This window comes from Mustelus asterias, chromosome 17, assembly GCF_964213995.1.
Source record: "Mustelus asterias chromosome 17, sMusAst1.hap1.1, whole genome shotgun sequence".
In the NCBI taxonomy this organism is placed as follows: Eukaryota; Metazoa; Chordata; class Chondrichthyes; order Carcharhiniformes; family Triakidae; genus Mustelus; species Mustelus asterias.
In genome coordinates, this window is record NC_135817.1 from 55,462,813 (window position 1) to 55,480,664 (window position 17,852).

General features: G+C 48.4%; 1 protein-coding gene across 1 annotated transcript in view; it reads right to left on the minus strand.

Annotated features, from left to right (window-relative positions):
• Positions 1–5,537: 5,537 nt before the first annotated feature.
• The window catches only part of hsd3b1 (hydroxy-delta-5-steroid dehydrogenase, 3 beta- and steroid delta-isomerase 1), a 16,275-nt gene continuing 3,960 nt past the window's right edge, over positions 5,538–17,852 (minus strand). The window contains exons 2-3 of the mRNA XM_078232014.1: positions 9,404–9,571; positions 5,538–6,861 (exon numbers count right to left, since the gene is read on the minus strand). Of these exons, the coding sequence (XP_078088140.1) occupies positions 6,053–6,861; positions 9,404–9,571 (977 nt within the window). The 3' untranslated portion in view covers positions 5,538–6,052. The remainder of the gene's footprint in view (positions 6,862–9,403; positions 9,572–17,852) is intronic.

Below are 17,852 nucleotides of genomic sequence, written 5' to 3' on the forward strand. Positions count from 1 at the left end.
GACTTCTGGATATGAAATATTAACTTATCTGTTCACTCCACAGATGCTGACACCTTCTAAACGTAATGTTTTCTGTTTTTGTTTCAGATCAAGCATTTGCAATGTTTTACTGTTTATTTAGTCAGATTAAGGGAAGATCCAGCGTCACCTACAGTACATTGCACTGTCCCTGTTGCCCCTGCACAGACAAACTTAGTGAGCAAGTTATCTGCATGACCTTCTGCACCCTGGTGTGAGCATATTTACTCACATGGAATGGCGTGTCTGGTTCTTGTAGAGAAACAATAACAAAAAGACCCCCTGGCCTTGTTGAGAGGCATCCAGTGCATACAATTAGTGAATGAGTGAGAGAGTTAAATCAGAATGAAAGCCTATAAGAAGTGTTTTTACATCTAAAGTTAACTTAATTCCCCTCCGAGTGGGTCTGAGCATTAATGAATTAATCTAAACTTTTGAATGACCACAAGAAAAATAGCATTCAATTCCTATGGTCGACATTAAGGTCAGATATGATTTTACATTACTGTCCATGAGAAGAATATTTTATACTAAAATGATTCCTCAGCCCCTCCCAACCATTTGAGGAGTTGAGTTAACATTCAAATGCATTTTACCAGGGAAGGTTCACCATAGTTATTACATTTATTTAAGTTTTTACCCGATTGGCCGTACAAGACTTATCAATGTTTCGTATTTCAAAAATACTTTTCTCAATTAGCCAAAATAAGGAGAAAACAGGATGTTAACATTAAGCACAATTCTTTTTAACTGATTTGCAAAAATGATGCAATTAATGATTCTCTTTAAACTTGGAAAATAAATTAGTGGATGGGTAAAAAATATTCTACTCTTTTGCTGGCCTTATCCAGACATTTAAGTATCTCTATGGAATAATCAAAGCTAACATTGCTCTGTTGGTCAGTAGAAAATAATTTAGTTTGTCCTGTTCCCGAGTGAAGTCCCTGCTCTTTTTAGCCTCTGGAATTTACTTGCTTGGTAACTCTGCCAGATTCTAATTATGAGTCTTTAAACGGCACAGTTGCAACTAAAAGTAGTTAAGAGTTCAAAGCTGAGCAGTGAGGAGTGAAATAAAAGCATGTATGTTTGTTCTTCAAACATGACTTGAAGGGGTCATCCATGTCTGGTGCTATAGCTCAACATTACTATCGCAATGCTGCACTATCAATGATCGAAGGAGAAAATGAAGCATGATCAAAGTAAATATATTGGGTCCAGGATTCCTCCATCCCCATTCCACCACTGGAAGTGCATTGAGGCAAAACTTTGACCTGTCAATCTTCCCTAGGACAAGGTCCCTGCACCATTGGCAACATTTCCCAAGGGTCCAATCCAAGAGGAATGGCAATTCAACAGCAGCAGCTTTGTAATACCATCGGCTTTGTAATACCATTGGTTGTTGTCGCCAAGGAGAAGTTAATTTGTTGAGAGCTGGTCAATGGAGTTGTTGCTGGACTCAGCCATTTTGGACTAGGGTTGCCAACTGTAATTAAATAGAGGTTTCATCACATGATTTTTTCCTCAAGCTCCAGCCATTAGTCAGCCAACACATGCATCCTTGTGATGCACCACCTCCCTACGCTAATTGGAAAGCCAAAAGACCCATTACCCAAGTGGCAAACAGCCTTTTTTTACCCCAATTTTTACCAGACATATTTTTATATCTGGTAAGAAAAAATGTTCAAAGACAATATCAAAAAACAGTGTTATAGTGTTCTGATGGTTTTTCTCCAGGGTTGCATGCAGCAGTATCCTAAAGATTAATCTTCAATTCCTGGAGGGTTGGCAACCTTATTTTGGACCCTCCAAATGAAAGACAAGTTCAAAATATTTGACAATCAGACTTTGCAAAGAAATACTGACTGAGATTATGGGGCCAATTTTCCTAAAATTTACCAAAATACTAACTTGTTGAATTCCTTTTTTGTTTTATTTTGTTAACAGAGTATGACTGAAGCTAACAATTTATTATTACCAATATGCTACTAATTCTCTGAATCTTGATCATATTTGGTAGACTGAATTATTTACCAAATAAGTTCTGAAAACTCGAGTACATTTTATTCAATCGATAATGCTTGTTTACTTTATTCAGTTCACTTTTTTCTATTCGTTCATGAGATGTGGGTGTCACTGAGCAGGCCCTTTATCTGAGAGCCTTGCTTAAGCCATTTCAGAGGGCAGTTAAAAGTCAACCACATTGCTGTGGGTCACATAAAGGCCAGAGCAGATAAGGATGGCAATCCCTGAAGGACATTAGTAAACCAGATGGACTTTTATGACAATCATTGGCAGTTTGACTAGCTTTAATTCCAGATACATTTATTCATTGAATTCAAATTCTACCAGCTATCATGGTGGGACTCAGAACCCACATGCTCTGGGGATCTGAATTACTAATCTAGTGACATTATCACCACCATCTTTCAGAGAGTGGATTATTGGATCTTCTAAAACCTTTTTCACCATCCTTGAGTGACTCTTGCGCTCTTTTGATGATTGTTGCTTCCAACCTGCAAAATGCCCTCGAGTATTCCACAGACCAGATCTAGACTAAGTGATTCATAATTCCATGTGAGTCATTTTTTTAACCTTATCATATCATTTATTATCCTCAGATACCATTACTATAGTAACAGAGCTCATTTCTACCAGCTACCTAGTCTAGATTTCCGGGTTGAATTTTAGTTGTAGCTTCCTGACCCTGAAGCTGGGCTGAATTTCAAGTTCAGGACCCAGAGGTGATGGTACCCTGATGAAGACTTTTGAGGAGGCGGACTCCAAGAACCCTGTTCACATCTGCTGAGCCATCGAAGCAGAGGGGAAACCCCACTACAGGACAACCTGTAGCCCCACAGCTGTGACCCTTGGAGTACATGAGAAGATTGCATTCTTAGTGGAGGCAGCTTCCCTGCTGCAGTCTGGGAAGCTATCAGAGCTGGAAGCTCCATCCAGGACCACTGGCAACAACACCTGGGGCCACAGTGCTGTTGCTCCAGATCAGAGGGCTAACCAGTTTCACCCCTCTGAGTTTCAATTTTAAACTTATGCCACCCCCTGCACCCCAAACCCTAGTGCGTTTCTATGTCAAGGCATCCTCTTGATTGCTGAACTGTCTCAACAGTGTCCACCTCTCCCATTCGGGCTGTCATGGTTTCAGCCAACCCTCCAATTGAGCCAATTGTATTGAGACCTCAGCTGCTGTTCTTAATTGGACAGCAAGCTCCATTGACTGCCAATCAGGAGGCCACTTCCAGGAAAATAGACCCCTGGCCTCGATGCCAGCAAGTGCAAGATCAGGACACTCATCTGGTCTTGATGCCAGGGTCCTGAGTGTTTAATTTCTTCTGTTTGTTATTATTTGTAACACACTATTAAAACCTACTATATGTAAAATTTTATTCTCTTTGTACAAGTAAAAACATCAGCGAGGAGATTAGTCTTAATTGAATTTGATCTGTCATTTTTTGATCATCGTTGCATTATTAATTAAAATCTAAATGTGCTTACGGCATAAATGTCACAATCAAAGAACAAAGAACAATACACCACAGGAAGAGGCCCTTCGGCCCTCCAAGCCTGCACCGATCATGTGTTCCTAACTAGACCATCCGTTTGTATCCCTCTATTCCCAGTCTGTTCATGTGGTTATCTAGATGAAAAGAACAACTTGAAAGATAAGTTTAATTTTATTGGTTTTAATTGCATTCAAATTAACCATAATGATGTGGTACACATTGAGAGTTACAGAAAAGTAAAATAGCCAGAATCACAATGTAGGTATTTTTAATGATCTGCATAGTTTGTTGAGCCTTTTTTCTTGGTATTTCTGGTTGTATTAATTTTTAATGCCCATACAAACAACATAAATTAGTTGTTTTCAGTCTCTGCAGTTCATCCACGGGGAACAGAATTTTCAGTTACTTGTGGGGGTACTGTGGTATTGTAACAGTGAGATTGCAGCAAACTAACCCCCATTACTGAGCTGAAACAATGCTAGGACAGCCAAGCTTACAGGGAAATGATGAGCCAAAGTTGATATTTTTAGCAAACATTGGTTCGCTGTAAATTTGTTTTGCAAATTAAATCCTCCTGAATGCTATTTATAGTGCAGTGGTTAACGTGTTTTTGAAAATTTACCATGTATGTTTTTTTAACCCTTTTATATGTAAGGTTAATTTGGAAAGGCCCCAGAAACGGGAACACAGTGAAGTTCACACATGCTTATCACATCATTGTTCTACAGCCAGCCTATCAACTGCGCGTTGCCTGCTCATTTGAATTATAGCTTGTGTGCAGCCGGTGCTAACTGTTAAGTTCATTGGCTGCTTGCATCAGCAAGGATCCCAGAATCATAGCTGCCGAGGACCACTAGCCGACACCTCTTAAATGGGAGGTGTGGTGTGGTTGGAGCGGTTGTTGGCAGTCATGCAGCAACTGAATCTGACCTGGGGAAAGAGTGAAGAATGACACACTTTGGGAGGCAGCACTCCCCCAAGGTTTTCAGATGCTGCACTGGAGCAGGTGGAGGAGGAAAAAAGTAGGAGATAACGCCCTGAATCCAGAGAAAGCAAGGAGATTCTCTAGACTCAAGTTCAAAATGAAGTGAGAACAGGTAGTCATGGAGGCCTTTGCCAGAATTCATGCCCAGAGGACCTGGATGTAGGGCTGCAGGATGTTCACTGGCCTTAGTCAATGGATCTCGGTTAGTCAATGCATCTTCAAATGATCCTACCAGCTGCACTGTGAGTCTCAGCCACTGCTCCATTCACCACACCCCATCACTTACCAACCAGCAATTTCCATCAATCAGGATTGATAGAATCATAGAATGCCCCACGGTGCAGGAGACCATTCGACCACTTGAGCCTGCACTACCAACAACAATCCCACCCAGGCCCTATCCTGTTTACCCCGCTAATTCCCTGAACCTACACATCTTTGGACACTAAGGGGCAATTTAGCATAGCCAATCCACCTAACCTGCACATGTTTGGACTGTGGGAGGAAACCCACGCAGACATGGGTGTGCAAACTCCACACAGACAGTCACCCGACAGTCACCCAAGGCCGGAATTGAACCCTTATGCAACAGTGGACAACAAACTCCAAAATGGTGCCAATATGTCCAGGTGCAGACTGGAAGGAGTCAGATACATAAAGATTTGTTGCTACAGTTACTTTCCCTGCTCTGAGATTACAGTTATGGCTACAACAGTTGACAGATTTCAATGCTTGAAGTGCAGCTGTTTAACAGTGTTCCTCACTGAGGTTCAGGGGAGAGAACTAGCCCTAGAACATCTTGGGCTGATATGGCCTTATGTTAGATAAACCTCCACACCCTCCCCCAACCCCCCCCCCCCCCCCCCCGCCCCTTCCCCCCCTTCCTCCTCTTCCTGCAGCTTGTCCTGCTGTGCATGGCCACTTCATTATCCAAGTCATCCTGTATTCAAAAGACAACATAGAGCAGTCCAGCCATGTCTGGAGCAACAGAAAAATGTATTTCAGCACCGGCCACATCACCCCATGTAAACTATTGGAGTTTGAAACAATTATAGAAAGCACAAAACATGTAGAAGCAAAGAAACTTCTAGAAGCAACTAACCTTTAAGTAGTTGATGTTCCCTTTAAATATGTCAGGTGAAGGGATCCTTTTAAATATGTGTACAATTGTGTGAGGTTTAAAGAGGATATTAGCTGGAGCAGTAAGCTGAAAATGGCACCGTTAAAATCAAATCAGTATGATACACTGATTGATATCATGATCTGCCCATGCTGCATACTTCAGTGAACCTAGTCTGCTAAAATCCTCAACAATATGGCATTCCACTAATTCACAAGTGTGTGTACTCAAAGCGGGCCCCACTTTGCAGCTCTACAGGTACTCATAGTGCCCAGAAACAGGTGCTAATGAACCCAATTTCACACCCAGGAACTTTATATGAAACTTTAACTACTGCGCCAAAATAATCACTCAGAATTTCAAACTTCACTCTCCAAAGATTTAGGCTTTCGCGCCTGTAGCTGTAACGTGCTATTTTTTATTCAAAATATCTCGCCGGTCTTGTACAATTGAAGCCAACCAGGCGATGGTCTGCTGTTTTGCTACATCCCAACTGTAACGTGGTACGTAGTCAAAATCATTACGGGCTTTGTGGCTGGTAAAGGTGAATTTTGTGTTGAGCATTGTAATAAGGTGCCGATTTGTTTTGGGAATGTATCTAATAAATGGCCTGAGCAAAAACTGAACCATCTCCAGTATGAAAGCAATGAAGTACATGAGCAACAGAGGCTTGCTGAGCTTTTCTGGAATTGTAAACCCCAGGGGGCCCATCACCTCATAGTTAAAATCGGAGTAGCTCATGTGTGGGGTATCATCTGTGATGTAATAGAACTTTCCACCTACAATTTTCTCCTTGTTCTTGTCTTTCATAGCTCTGGCCACTAAAACATGAGCCCAGGCTACATTGCCAACGTAAACCGGGTTCACCAGAGCCTGCTTCTTGGAAGATCTGTGCAGAACACCTCCATTGATGATCCCTTCGTCCAAGTGTCCTTCAATAAAGCGGCAGTTTTCTCCATAGATATACATGGGGCGTAAGGCACATGTTAATATCTGCTCACTGTTAGGTAGGAGGCATTCATTTGTTGCAAGGACTAATTGCTCTGCTGTATATTTTGTTCTGCTGTACAGAAATTTCAGTTTGCTCAGGTAGGCCGTATCTTCATCGCCATTACAGATAGGATCACCTCTTATATTTGGCCCCACCACCTCTACACTACTGGTGTAGATAAAACATTTCACATTCTGTTGAATACAGATTTCTAGCAAAAGACGAGTTCCTGCCAAATTAAAATGAAACAATATCATTCAAGGCCAATAAGAAAAACAGAAGCCATTCTAATACATAATGAAAAAGAGAAAAAAAATACACTGTTTATCATGAGGAGAATTGAAGAGTGAGAGCAATTTTTATCATCATTTTAAATGTGGATAATTGGCGTGGCAACATAATATTGTAAGAATTTAAGGGGCTGTCAAATCTATAGCATAATTTGTTCTAATATACGTTGTATTCACACTCTTAAATACTTGTGGAAAACAGCTGTAACATATAAGTTGCTATCCGACAATTGTTTCTCAGGTTTAAAGTTTATTTATTAGTGTCACAAGTAGGCCTACATTGACATTGTAATGAAGTTACTGTGAAAATCCCCTAGTCGCCACACTCCGGCGCCTGTTCGGGTACACTGAGGGAGAATTTAGCATGACCAATGCACCTAACCAGCACGTCTTTCAGACTGTGGGAGGAAACCAGAGCATCCAGAGGCAACCCACGCAGACATGGGGAGAACGTGCAGACTCCATGCAGACAGTGACCCAAACTGAGAATCGAATCCTGGTCTCTGGCGCTGTGAAGCAGCTATGCTAACCACTGTGCCACTGTGCTGTCCTGTATGAAGATATACAGTGGGGTTCCCCATAGGTTCATGCTAGGACCCCTGCTTTTCTTTATATGCATAGCTTAGACTTGGATGAACAGGGCATCATTTCAAAATTTGTAGATCACACAAAATTGTGAATTGTGAGAGGATGGTGATGCATCTCAAGGGGACATAGACATTCAGGCTTGTGGAATGGGGGGGGGCGTGGGGGGGGACACATGGCATCTGAAATTTAATGCAGAGTAGGTGCAGTGGTATTTTGGTAGGAAGAATGGGATGCTGAAATATAAAAGAAAGGATATTATTCTATAAGGTCCAGGAGCAGAGAGATCTAGGGGCGCATCTGCACAAGTCATTGATAATGGCAGGGCAGGTTGAGAAAGTAGTTAATAAAGCATACAGAATCCTCGGCTTTATAGAGAGAGGCAAGATTACAAAAGCAAGGAAGTTGCACTGAATCTTAACACTTCACTGCTTTAAATTTCATCTGCCACATGATTGCCCATTTCTCCCACCTGATTTGGATCCTGAACACACCACCTCAGAATGTAATGGAGATAGATTCAATTCCAACTTCAATAGGAAATTGAGTAATTTCTTGAAGAGGAATGATTGACAGGGCTGTAGAGAAAGGGCAGGGAAATGGGATTAGCTGAATTGCTCTTGCAGGGAGCCAGCACAGATATAAAGACTGAATGGTCTCCTTCTGTGCTGGAACCATTCTATAATTCTATGATTATATAGAGCAGTTAAATTAGCTCTAAAGATTCATGACTCAGATTCCTATAGGTGGGCTTGGTTCAGATGGGAGATTAAAAAGACAAAAATTTGAAACGGGAAACCCAACCAAACAATTTCCAGGTTTAATGGAGGTGGGACAAGGAACAGGGCAATCTGCTCTCAGGAAGTGGGTAAGTTTATTGAAATATTTTTAAAAGGATGCTATCTTCATTTCAACAGTGAAATTATTTTTAACATTAGTCAACCTGGTTTCCCTGACTCTCAAAACACAGCAGGTGAAAGGAGAAATAAAGGGTTGAATTCATGAGATAAGTGCCTTCACATACTGCGGTGGACTAGAAGGAGCAGAAGTCTTTCTCCAGGCTCAACAAGCTTACCAGAAAGCACATCCTATGTCCCCAGCCCCGCGATCTGTCTGCTCCCACAACCACTATCCCTGAGATGGTGCCTACTAGGTTAAGGTCAACTGATGCTCCATCTTCTGGAGTTTGGAGATTCAGTTGCAAGTGACAGCAGTGTTACATGACTGCAGGGTTATGTGACTGCATCCCAGTAAAAGACACAGTTCCTCAGACATCTTCAGGAGTCTGTGGCATGATCTATACTCAGGTTTGTTGAGTTGTGTCCTCAGGCAGGCACACCTGCTTCTGTACCTGGCTGTAAAATTCCTCCTCTTAAAGGAGAATGGGAATTACCAAGCGAATCTGATCTGCCAACAGGATGCAGGTAGCTTTGTCAAACTACCTTGAATGGGAAGAAGCAAAGCTTAAATTCTAACCAATGAAAGGCAACAAATTAATGATCCAATCAAAGAAGCTTTGAGAACAAAAGAACAATTTAAAGAGCACAACAAAGGTCCAAATATGAGGCTGCATATACCATTTTAATAGAGTCAGGTTTTAAGAGTACTGGTGGCAGGACTGTGCTGTATTCCATGTTTTACAAACATACAGCAATGGCATCATGCTAATGATGAAAATCATCCAATTTTCCGATTCCATCGCAAGTATATAAAATGAGTGCCCTACAGAGAAGAAACTCGGAACAAACACCAATCTGGTGTCAGGCCCCTGCCCCGGATTTGTGATGCTTCTGCATCCTTATCACCTGGGCACAGGAATTACATTTCAGCTCATTGTCCTGTGCAGTCAAACCCCACAGTCTTCAAAGCCTTGCTCTCCTTTAACACAAGTTGTACCTTCAACGTTGATGGCTTCTATCTCTTCATTGCTGATGTAACCCCAGATGTCAATCACAGAAGCAGTGTGAATAACACAGGTCACTCCCTGGCAGGCTTTCTGCAGGAGCTCTTTGTCTCTCACGTCTCCTTTGAAAACCGTTAGCTGAATCTTGCCTCCAGCCAATGCTGAGAAACAATTTTATTAAGGAAATAAGAAGAAAATCATTAATTGTATTGAATTTGCATTTACCATTTGTTTTTGAGACATCAGAAACTGATTTTCTTCAAGCTGCCAACACCAAAAGTAGTGACAATATATCCGATTAACATTGCCAGTTTTACCTTAATCTTATTTGCCATTGGTTTCCTCTTCTGTGGCCTGCATGTACACATGACCTTTCCCCCAGCACTCATGTCCTTGCCATCAGTCTACCTGTCTCCGCCCCGCCCCGCAGCCTTCCCTCTGGCCTTGCCTCCTGGCCTTGATGCTCGCCCTCTTCTTATGTAAGTCTCTAGGGTCTAGAATCCAGCCACTCCCTTCTCCTGGCCCCCATTCTGAACTCAAACTAAGGGTTCTGTCTGGTGGGAGAATTCGGTCGGTTCAGGTAGTCCTGGGACTTCATCGTCTGCCTGCACTAACCATTTCTGCCAGTAGATGGGGCCTGGTCAATCTAAATGTACTGTAGGTGAGTGAAATTTTTAAACATTTTACATTTATTCTATATTGTGTTTATTTTATATTTAGTGATGTATTTTATTTTATTTCAGCTAGGAATGCACAGTGCTGCTCATGTATGATACAGTATTTTAGCTCGTGCATTGTTTTTTCTGGGCAAGAAATGTCCGAAGGAACTGTGGCTTTAATATTAATTCCAATGGGAACCTATGATTCACCTATAATCATTTTACTTAAGGTTGTGATTTTCAGGAACGCAATCACAACCTTCCGTTAGGACTCTCTGTACCTGAGTAAGTGGTTGCGAATGTGAAATTGAGTGACGGTGTGTCTTTGTCATCACTATATCCTTGCTTTTTCCCTGTTGCCTGGCCAGGGTGGGGTTATTGGCTGTCGAAAAGGAGAAAGGCAGAAGGATAAGGTTGTGGTTCATGAAGAGCAAAAAAGTAAGAGGCGTATGTTTACGCTCTCTGCAGCTAGTCAATCAGAAGAGAATGTGGAATGATGGGGGAGTGGAATGTGAGAAGGAGGATTAGGAACAATGATGCTGTTATCTTCAGTAGTTTCACTTCTGCCACTGACCACACCCTCAGCAATGGGTGTCCTTATATTGGTCACATCTATCACAGCTTACCGTCTGCTTTCAGCATCTCGGCCATTCACACCTTCTATTCTCTCTGTGGACTGCTGTTAGCAGTCTTTCCTCTTGGTTTTGTGGTTGTGACTCATCTTTCATTCCCTCACCTTGCAGTATAAATATCTCCCACTTTCTCTGCCTTCTAGCTTTGACAAAGAGTCATCTGGACTCGAAACGTCAGCTCTTTTCTCTGCTTACAGATGCTGCCAGACCTGCTGAGATTTTCCAGCATTTTCTCTTTTGGAATTAGAAACGTGTGTCCCTCTCTGATTCTCTCCTTCTGCCTGCAGCTGTGTGCCACCTTGTCTTGCAAGAAGAAGGGGTGTATCAGTGAGCATTTGTTTGTCTAAATATGGTTGCTATGGTTGAATAGCCAGCAGTGTGTGTGCGAGTTGTGAGATGCCCTATAACGTATGTAGGATCTTGACTGCCATTTCTGGTCAAAAGTGATCAGAACGAGTGCCACGCATTCACCAAGCAGTTTCACCACTGATGGAGCTGGAGAGGTCTGCCAATGGTAGGTGTCAAATTATTTCTATGGGGTTCTGAGTGCTGCATGAGACTCACAAGAAATATAGCTGTGCCACTGCAGCTCCAGACACTCATCCACCATGAATACAACCCTTCCTTTCCCCACCTCCCCCAGCCCACTCTCTACCAACAATGGAACGCTGATGACCACCCTGACCTGATCTTGGCATTTCAATCCAACAAGCTACATTGGGATTTCTGATTGGCTCCCTGAAGCTTGCTGCCAAATACAATCTCAAAATTGTAGGTAGCTTATCACCACAGGAACATACAATCCGTCACTCAAAAGGCTCTTTTTTCTCCAAGTCCTTTGCTCTTGCCTTGTTAGTTATTGGGCCCATTGGACATGGAGTAGGACTCAAGTTTTTAAATAACCATCCAGAGGTATACAAAAAATCCTGCCCGACAGATGAGCAGGCTACACATCATGGATGTGGTCGGGTGAGCTATCTGCCAATCAAAGACTAATGAGGCCTGGCAAATACAATCTATTCTAGGCCTCACATTGATGTAATGTTCACGCAAAATGCTTGTTGAAATTCTCCCTGTAATCTCTTCTTGAGTATTGTACGTTGGCACTCACTTAAAAGTAGGAATGACAACCATTATTTGAGTATTTTTACTTTTCAATCCAACTCTCCTAGAATTGCAAACTATTCTTAGGGCCCGATTTTACCAATAATTTGCGCCCGTTATTGGGCGCAAAATCATGGTAAAGTTGGGCGTCGGGCCTAAAACGTGGTCCAGACCCGACCCAAGGCCAATCGCGCCTTTACCAACGGCCGATCCGGGCGCCGATCCGGCGCGTGCCCGAATCGGACAACAGGCCGATTTAAATGCATTTGCATGCATTTAAATCAGCATAATGAAGCCCGCGCCCAACTTACCCAAGGATTCCCACTTTACGAGGCTCCGATCCGATCGGCGCCCGCGCATTTACCGTGTTGCTGAATTCAAGTCCGATAGGGCTTCAACTCAGCAACTGATCCGCCGAATCGCCCCCGACCACCCTTCGCGGACCGCCCCACGAACCACCTCGGCAGCCCACCCACCCCCCGATCGGACCACCCTGGGATGCAGGCCCCGCCAGCAGCACCCCCCCCCCCCCCCCCCCAGGATCGGACCCCTCGGGCCCCCGCCTACCTTGATCGTTGGTGGCCGTCGAAAGCATCTTGCGATCCTGGATCCTGGCCTTGCTCCGGGGGTCCTGATGGGTAGGATGACGTCTCTTCACTGGGGGGGGGGGGGGAGGGGTTGGGTAGGGGGGTGGATGTGACTTCTCTTCCCTGAGGGGGGGCGGGTAGGGGGGGGACGTGACATCTCTTCCCTGAGGGGGGTGTAGGGGGGGGATGTGACGTCTCTTCCCTGAGGGGTGGGTAGGGGGGGGAGGTGACATTTCTTCCCTGAAGGGGGGGTAGGGGGGGATGTGACGTCTCTTCCTTGAGGGGGGGGGGGCATGTGATGTTGCTTCCCTGAGGGGGGGTGGGGGGATGTGATGTCTCTGCCCCTGGGGGGGCGGAGACGTCACATCCCACCTCACTCCCCCCCTCAGGGAAGAGACGTCACATCCCCCCCCCCCCCCTCAGGGAAGAAATGTCACATCCCCCCCTATTCCCTCCCCCCCCCACCTCAGGGAAGAGATGTCACATCTCCCCCCCCGCCCACCCCCCCCCACCCCCCTCAGGGAAGAGACCTCACATCCCCCCCACCCCAGAGAAGAAACATCACGTCCCCCCTACCCCCATCCCCTCAGGGAAGAGCTGTCAGATCACCCCCCCTATCCTCCCCCCCCAGGGAAGAGACGTCACATCCCAACGCCCCCCCCGCCCCATCAGGGAATGTCAAAGGCAGCGCAGTCAGCAGTGCAGCAGTGCTGTCAGCGCTGCCTTTGATTTTCGCGCTCGGGCGCGCTAAGTGCTGCCGGCTTCAAACTGCGCATGCACAGTTCGGTGCTCGGACAGATGCAAATGCGCTAGGCCCCGCCCACTGGACCCGCGCCGAAAAAAGGCGTCTGGGGGCACTGGAGCGCGGCTGCTGGGCCCGGGTCTGATTTACAACCGCACCCGGCACTTAGAGCCGATTTGGTAAAATCGGCCCCTGAGGGTATTGTTGGCAGCTGCCTGCAAAGGCAGCCAATGTGTATTCTTTATGCCCGATTTTACCAAAACTTCGCGCCCGTTTTTGGGTGCGAAATCGTGGTAAAGTTGGGCGGCGGGCCTAAAACGCGGTCCAGACCCGACCCAAGGCAAATTCGCGCGCGCCCGAATCGGCCATTTGCATTTAAATCAGCATAATGAAGCCCGCGCCCAACTTACCCAAGGATTCCCACTTTACGAGGCTCCGATCCGATCGGTGCCCGCACATTTACCGTGTTGCTGAATTCAAGTCCGATAGGGCTTCAACTCAGCAACTGATCCACCGAATCGCCCCCGACCGCCCCTGCGAACATTCCTGGCAACCCCCCCCCTTCCCCCCGCCGGAATCGGACCCCCCCCGGGTCCCCGACCTACCTTGACCGCTGATGTCCGTCGAAAGCATCTTGCGGTCCTGGATCCTGGCCTTGCACCGGGGGTCCTGATGGGTAGGATGACGTCTCTTCACTGGGGGTGGGGGGGTGGGGGGGCGGATGTGACATCTCTTCCCTGAGGGGGGGGGGCAGGTGTAGGGGGGGGAGAACGTGACATCTCTTCCCTGAGGGGGGGTGGTAGGGGGGGGATGTGATGTCTCTTCCCTGAGGCGGGGGGATGGGGGTGGATGTGACGTCTCTTCCCTGAGGGGGGGGGGGGGTAGGGGGAGATGTGACGTCTCTTCCCTGGGGGGGGCGGGGGGGGGATGTGACGTCTCTTCCCTGAGGGGGGGTGGTAGGAGGGGGATGTGACATCTCTTCCCCGAGGCGGGGGGTAGGGGTGGTGTGACGTCTCTTCCCTGAGGGGGGGTCGGGGGGGTGTGACGTATCTGCCCCTGGGGCAGAGACATCACATCCCCCCCCGCTCCCCCCCCACCCACCCCAGGGACGAGACCTCACATCCCTCCCCCCACCCGCCCTCCCCCCCCCCCCCCACCCCCAGGGAAGAGACGTCAGATCTCCCCCCCTACCCACCTCCCCCTCAGGGAAGAGATGTCAGATTCCCCCGCTACACCCCCCCTCAGGGAAGAGGCATCACATCCCCCCCCACACTCCCCCCCCCCCCCCCCCCCCCTCCCCTCAGGGAAGAGACGTAACATCCTTCCCCCTTCGGGTAAGCGTTCTCCAAGGCGGCCTTCGCGACACACGACAGCGCAGAGTCGCTGAGCAGAAACTGATAGCCAAGTTCCGCACACACGAGGACGGCCTCAACCGGGATATTGGGTTCATGTCACACTATTTGTAACTCCCACAGTTGCGTGGACCTGCAGAGTTTCACTGGCTGTCTTGTCTGGAGACAATACACATCTTTTTAGCCTGTCTTGATGCTCTCTCCATTCACATTGTTTTGTTTTCTTAAAGACTTGATTAGTTGTAAGTATTTGCATTCCAACCATTATTCATGTAAATTGAGTCTGTGTCTTTATAAGCTCTGTTTGTGAACAGAATTCCCACTCACCTGAAGAAGGGGCTTAGAGCTCCGAAAGCTTGTGTGGCTTTTGCTACCAAATAAACCTGTTGGACTTTAACCTGGTGTTGTTAAACTTCTTACTGTGTTCCCCCCTCCCCCCACCAGGGACGAAATATCGCATCCCCCCCTTACCCCCTCCCCCTCAGGGAAGAGATGTCAGATCCTCCCCCCATCCCCCCCCGAGGGATGAGACGTCACATCCCAATCCCGCCTCCCCCCCCCCCCCCCCCCCCCCACCAGGGAAAGTCAAAGGCAGCGCAGTCAGCAATGCTGTCAGCACTGCCTTTGACTTTCGCGCTCGGGCGCGCTGAGTGCTGCCGGCTTCGCACTGCACATGCACAGTTCGGTGCTCTGACAGATGCAAATGCGCTAGGCCCCGCCCACTGGACCTGCGCCGAAAAAAGGTGCCTGGGGGCGCTGGAGCACGGCTGCCGGGCCCAGGTCTGATTTACGACCGCACCCGGCACTTAGAGCTGATTTGGTAAAATTGGCCCCTTAGGGTATTGGCAGCTGCCTACAAAGGCAGCCAATGTGTATTCTTTGTGCCCGATTTTACCAAAACTTCGCGCCCGTTTTTGGGCGCGAAATCGTGGTAAAGTTGGGCGGCGGGCCTAAAACGCGGTCCAGACCCGACCCAAGGCAAATTCGCGCGCGCCCGAATCGGCCATTTGCATTTAAATCAGCATAATGAAGCCCGCGCCCAACTTACCCAAGGATTCCCACTTTACGAGGCTCCGATCCGATCGGTGCCCGCACATTTACAGTGTTGCTGAATTCAAGTCCGATAGGGCTTCAACTCAGCAACTGATCCGCCGAATCGCCCCTGACCGCCCCTGCGAACCATCCTGGCAAACCCCCCCCCCTTCCCCCCGCCGGAATCGGACCCCCCCCCCCGGGTCCCCGACATACCTTGACCGCTGATGTCCGTCGAAAGCATCTTGCGGTCCTGGATCCTGGCCTTGCACCGGGGGTCCTGATGGGTAGGATGACGTCTCTTCACTGGGGGTGGGGGGGTGGGGGGGCGGATGTGACATCTCTTCCCTGAGGGGGGGGCAGTTGTAGGGGGGGGAACGTGACATCTCTTCCCTGAGGGGGGGTGGTAGGGGGGGGCGAGGTGACGTCTCTTCCCTGAGGCGGGGGGATGGGGGTGGATGTGACGTCTCTTCCCTGAGGGGGGGGGTAGGGGAGATGTGACGTCTCTTCCCTGGGGGGGGGCGGGGGGGACGTGACATCTCTTCCCTGAGGGGTGGTGGTAGGGGGGGATGTGACGTCTCTTCCCTGAGGGGGGGGTGGTAGGAGGGGGATGTGATGTCTCTTCCCTGAGGCGGGGGGTAGGGGGATATATGACGTCTCTTCCCTGTGGGGGGCGGTATGGGGGGATGTGACGTCTCTTCCCCGAGGCGGGGGTAGTGGTGGTGTGACGTCTCTTCCCTGAGGGGGGGTCGGGGGTGTGTGACGTATCTGCCCCCTCGGGGCAGAGACGTCACATCCCCCCCCGCTCCCCCCCACCCACCCCCCCCAGGGACGAGACCTCACATCCCTCCCCCCACCCGCCCTCCCCCCCCACCCCCACCCCCAGGGAAGAGACGTCAGATCTCCCCCCTACCCACCCCACCTTCAGGGAAGAGATGTCAGATCCCCCGCTACACCCCCCGTCAGGGAAGAGGCGTCACATCCCCCCCCACACTCCCCCCCCCCCTCCCCTCAGGGAAGAGACGTAACATCCTTCCCCCTTCGGGTAAACGTTCTCCAAGGCGGCCTTCGCGACACACGACAGCGCAGAGTCGCTGAGCAGAAACTGATAGCCAAGTTCCGCACACACGAGGACGGCCTCAACCGGGATATTGGGTTCATGTCACACTATTTGTAACTCCCACAGTTGCGTGGACCTGCAGAGTTTCACTGGCTGTCTTGTCTGAAGACAATACACATCTTTTTAGCCTGTCTTGATGCTCTCTCCATTCACATTGTTTTGTTTCTTAAAGACTTGATTAGTTGTAAGTATTCGCATTCCAACCATTATTCATGTAAATTGAGTCTGTGTCTTTATAAGCTCTGTTTGTGAACAGAATTCCCACTCACCTGAAGAAGGGGCTTAGAGCTCCGAAAGCTTGTGTGGCTTTTGCTACCAAATAAACCTGTTGGACTTTAACCTGGTGTTGTTAAACGTCTTACTGTGTTCCCCCCTCCCCCCACCAGGGACGAAATATCACATCCCCCCCCTTACCCCCTCCACCTCAGGGAAGAGATGTCAGATCCTCCCCCCCACCCACCCCCCCCCAGGGATGAGACGTCACATCCCAATCCCGCCTCCCCCACCCCCCCCGCCCCACCAGGGAAAGTCAAAGGCAGCGCAGTCAGCAATGCTGTCAGCACTGCCTTTGACTTTCGCGCTCGGGCGCGCTGAGTGCTGCCGGCTTCGCACTGCACATGCACAGTTCGGTGCTCTGACAGATGCAAATGCGCTAGGCCCCGCCCACTGGACCTGCGCCGAAAAAAGGTGCCTGGGGGCGCTGGAGCACGGCTGCCGGGCCCAGGTCTGATTTACGACCGCACCCGGCACTTAGAGCTGATTTGGTAAAATTGGCCCCTTAGGGTATTGGCAGCTGCCTACAAAGGCAGCCAATGTGTATTCTTTGTGCCCGATTTTACCAAAACTTCGCGCCCGTTTTTGGGCGCGAAATCGTGGTAAAGTTGGGCGGCGGGCCTAAAACGCGGTCCAGACCCGACCCAAGGCAAATTCGCGCGCGCCCGAATCGGCCATTTGCATTTAAATCAGCATAATGAAGCCCGCGCCCAACTTACCCAAGGATTCCCACTTTACGAGGCTCCGATCCGATCGGTGCCCGCACATTTACCGTGTTGCTGAATTCAAGTCCGATAGGGCTTCAACTCAGCAACTGATCCGCCGAATCGCCCCTGACCGCCCCTGCGAACCATCCTGGCAAACCCCCCCCCCTTCCCCCCGCCGGAATCGGACCCCCCCCCCCGGGTCCCCGACATACCTTGACCGCATGATGTCCGGTC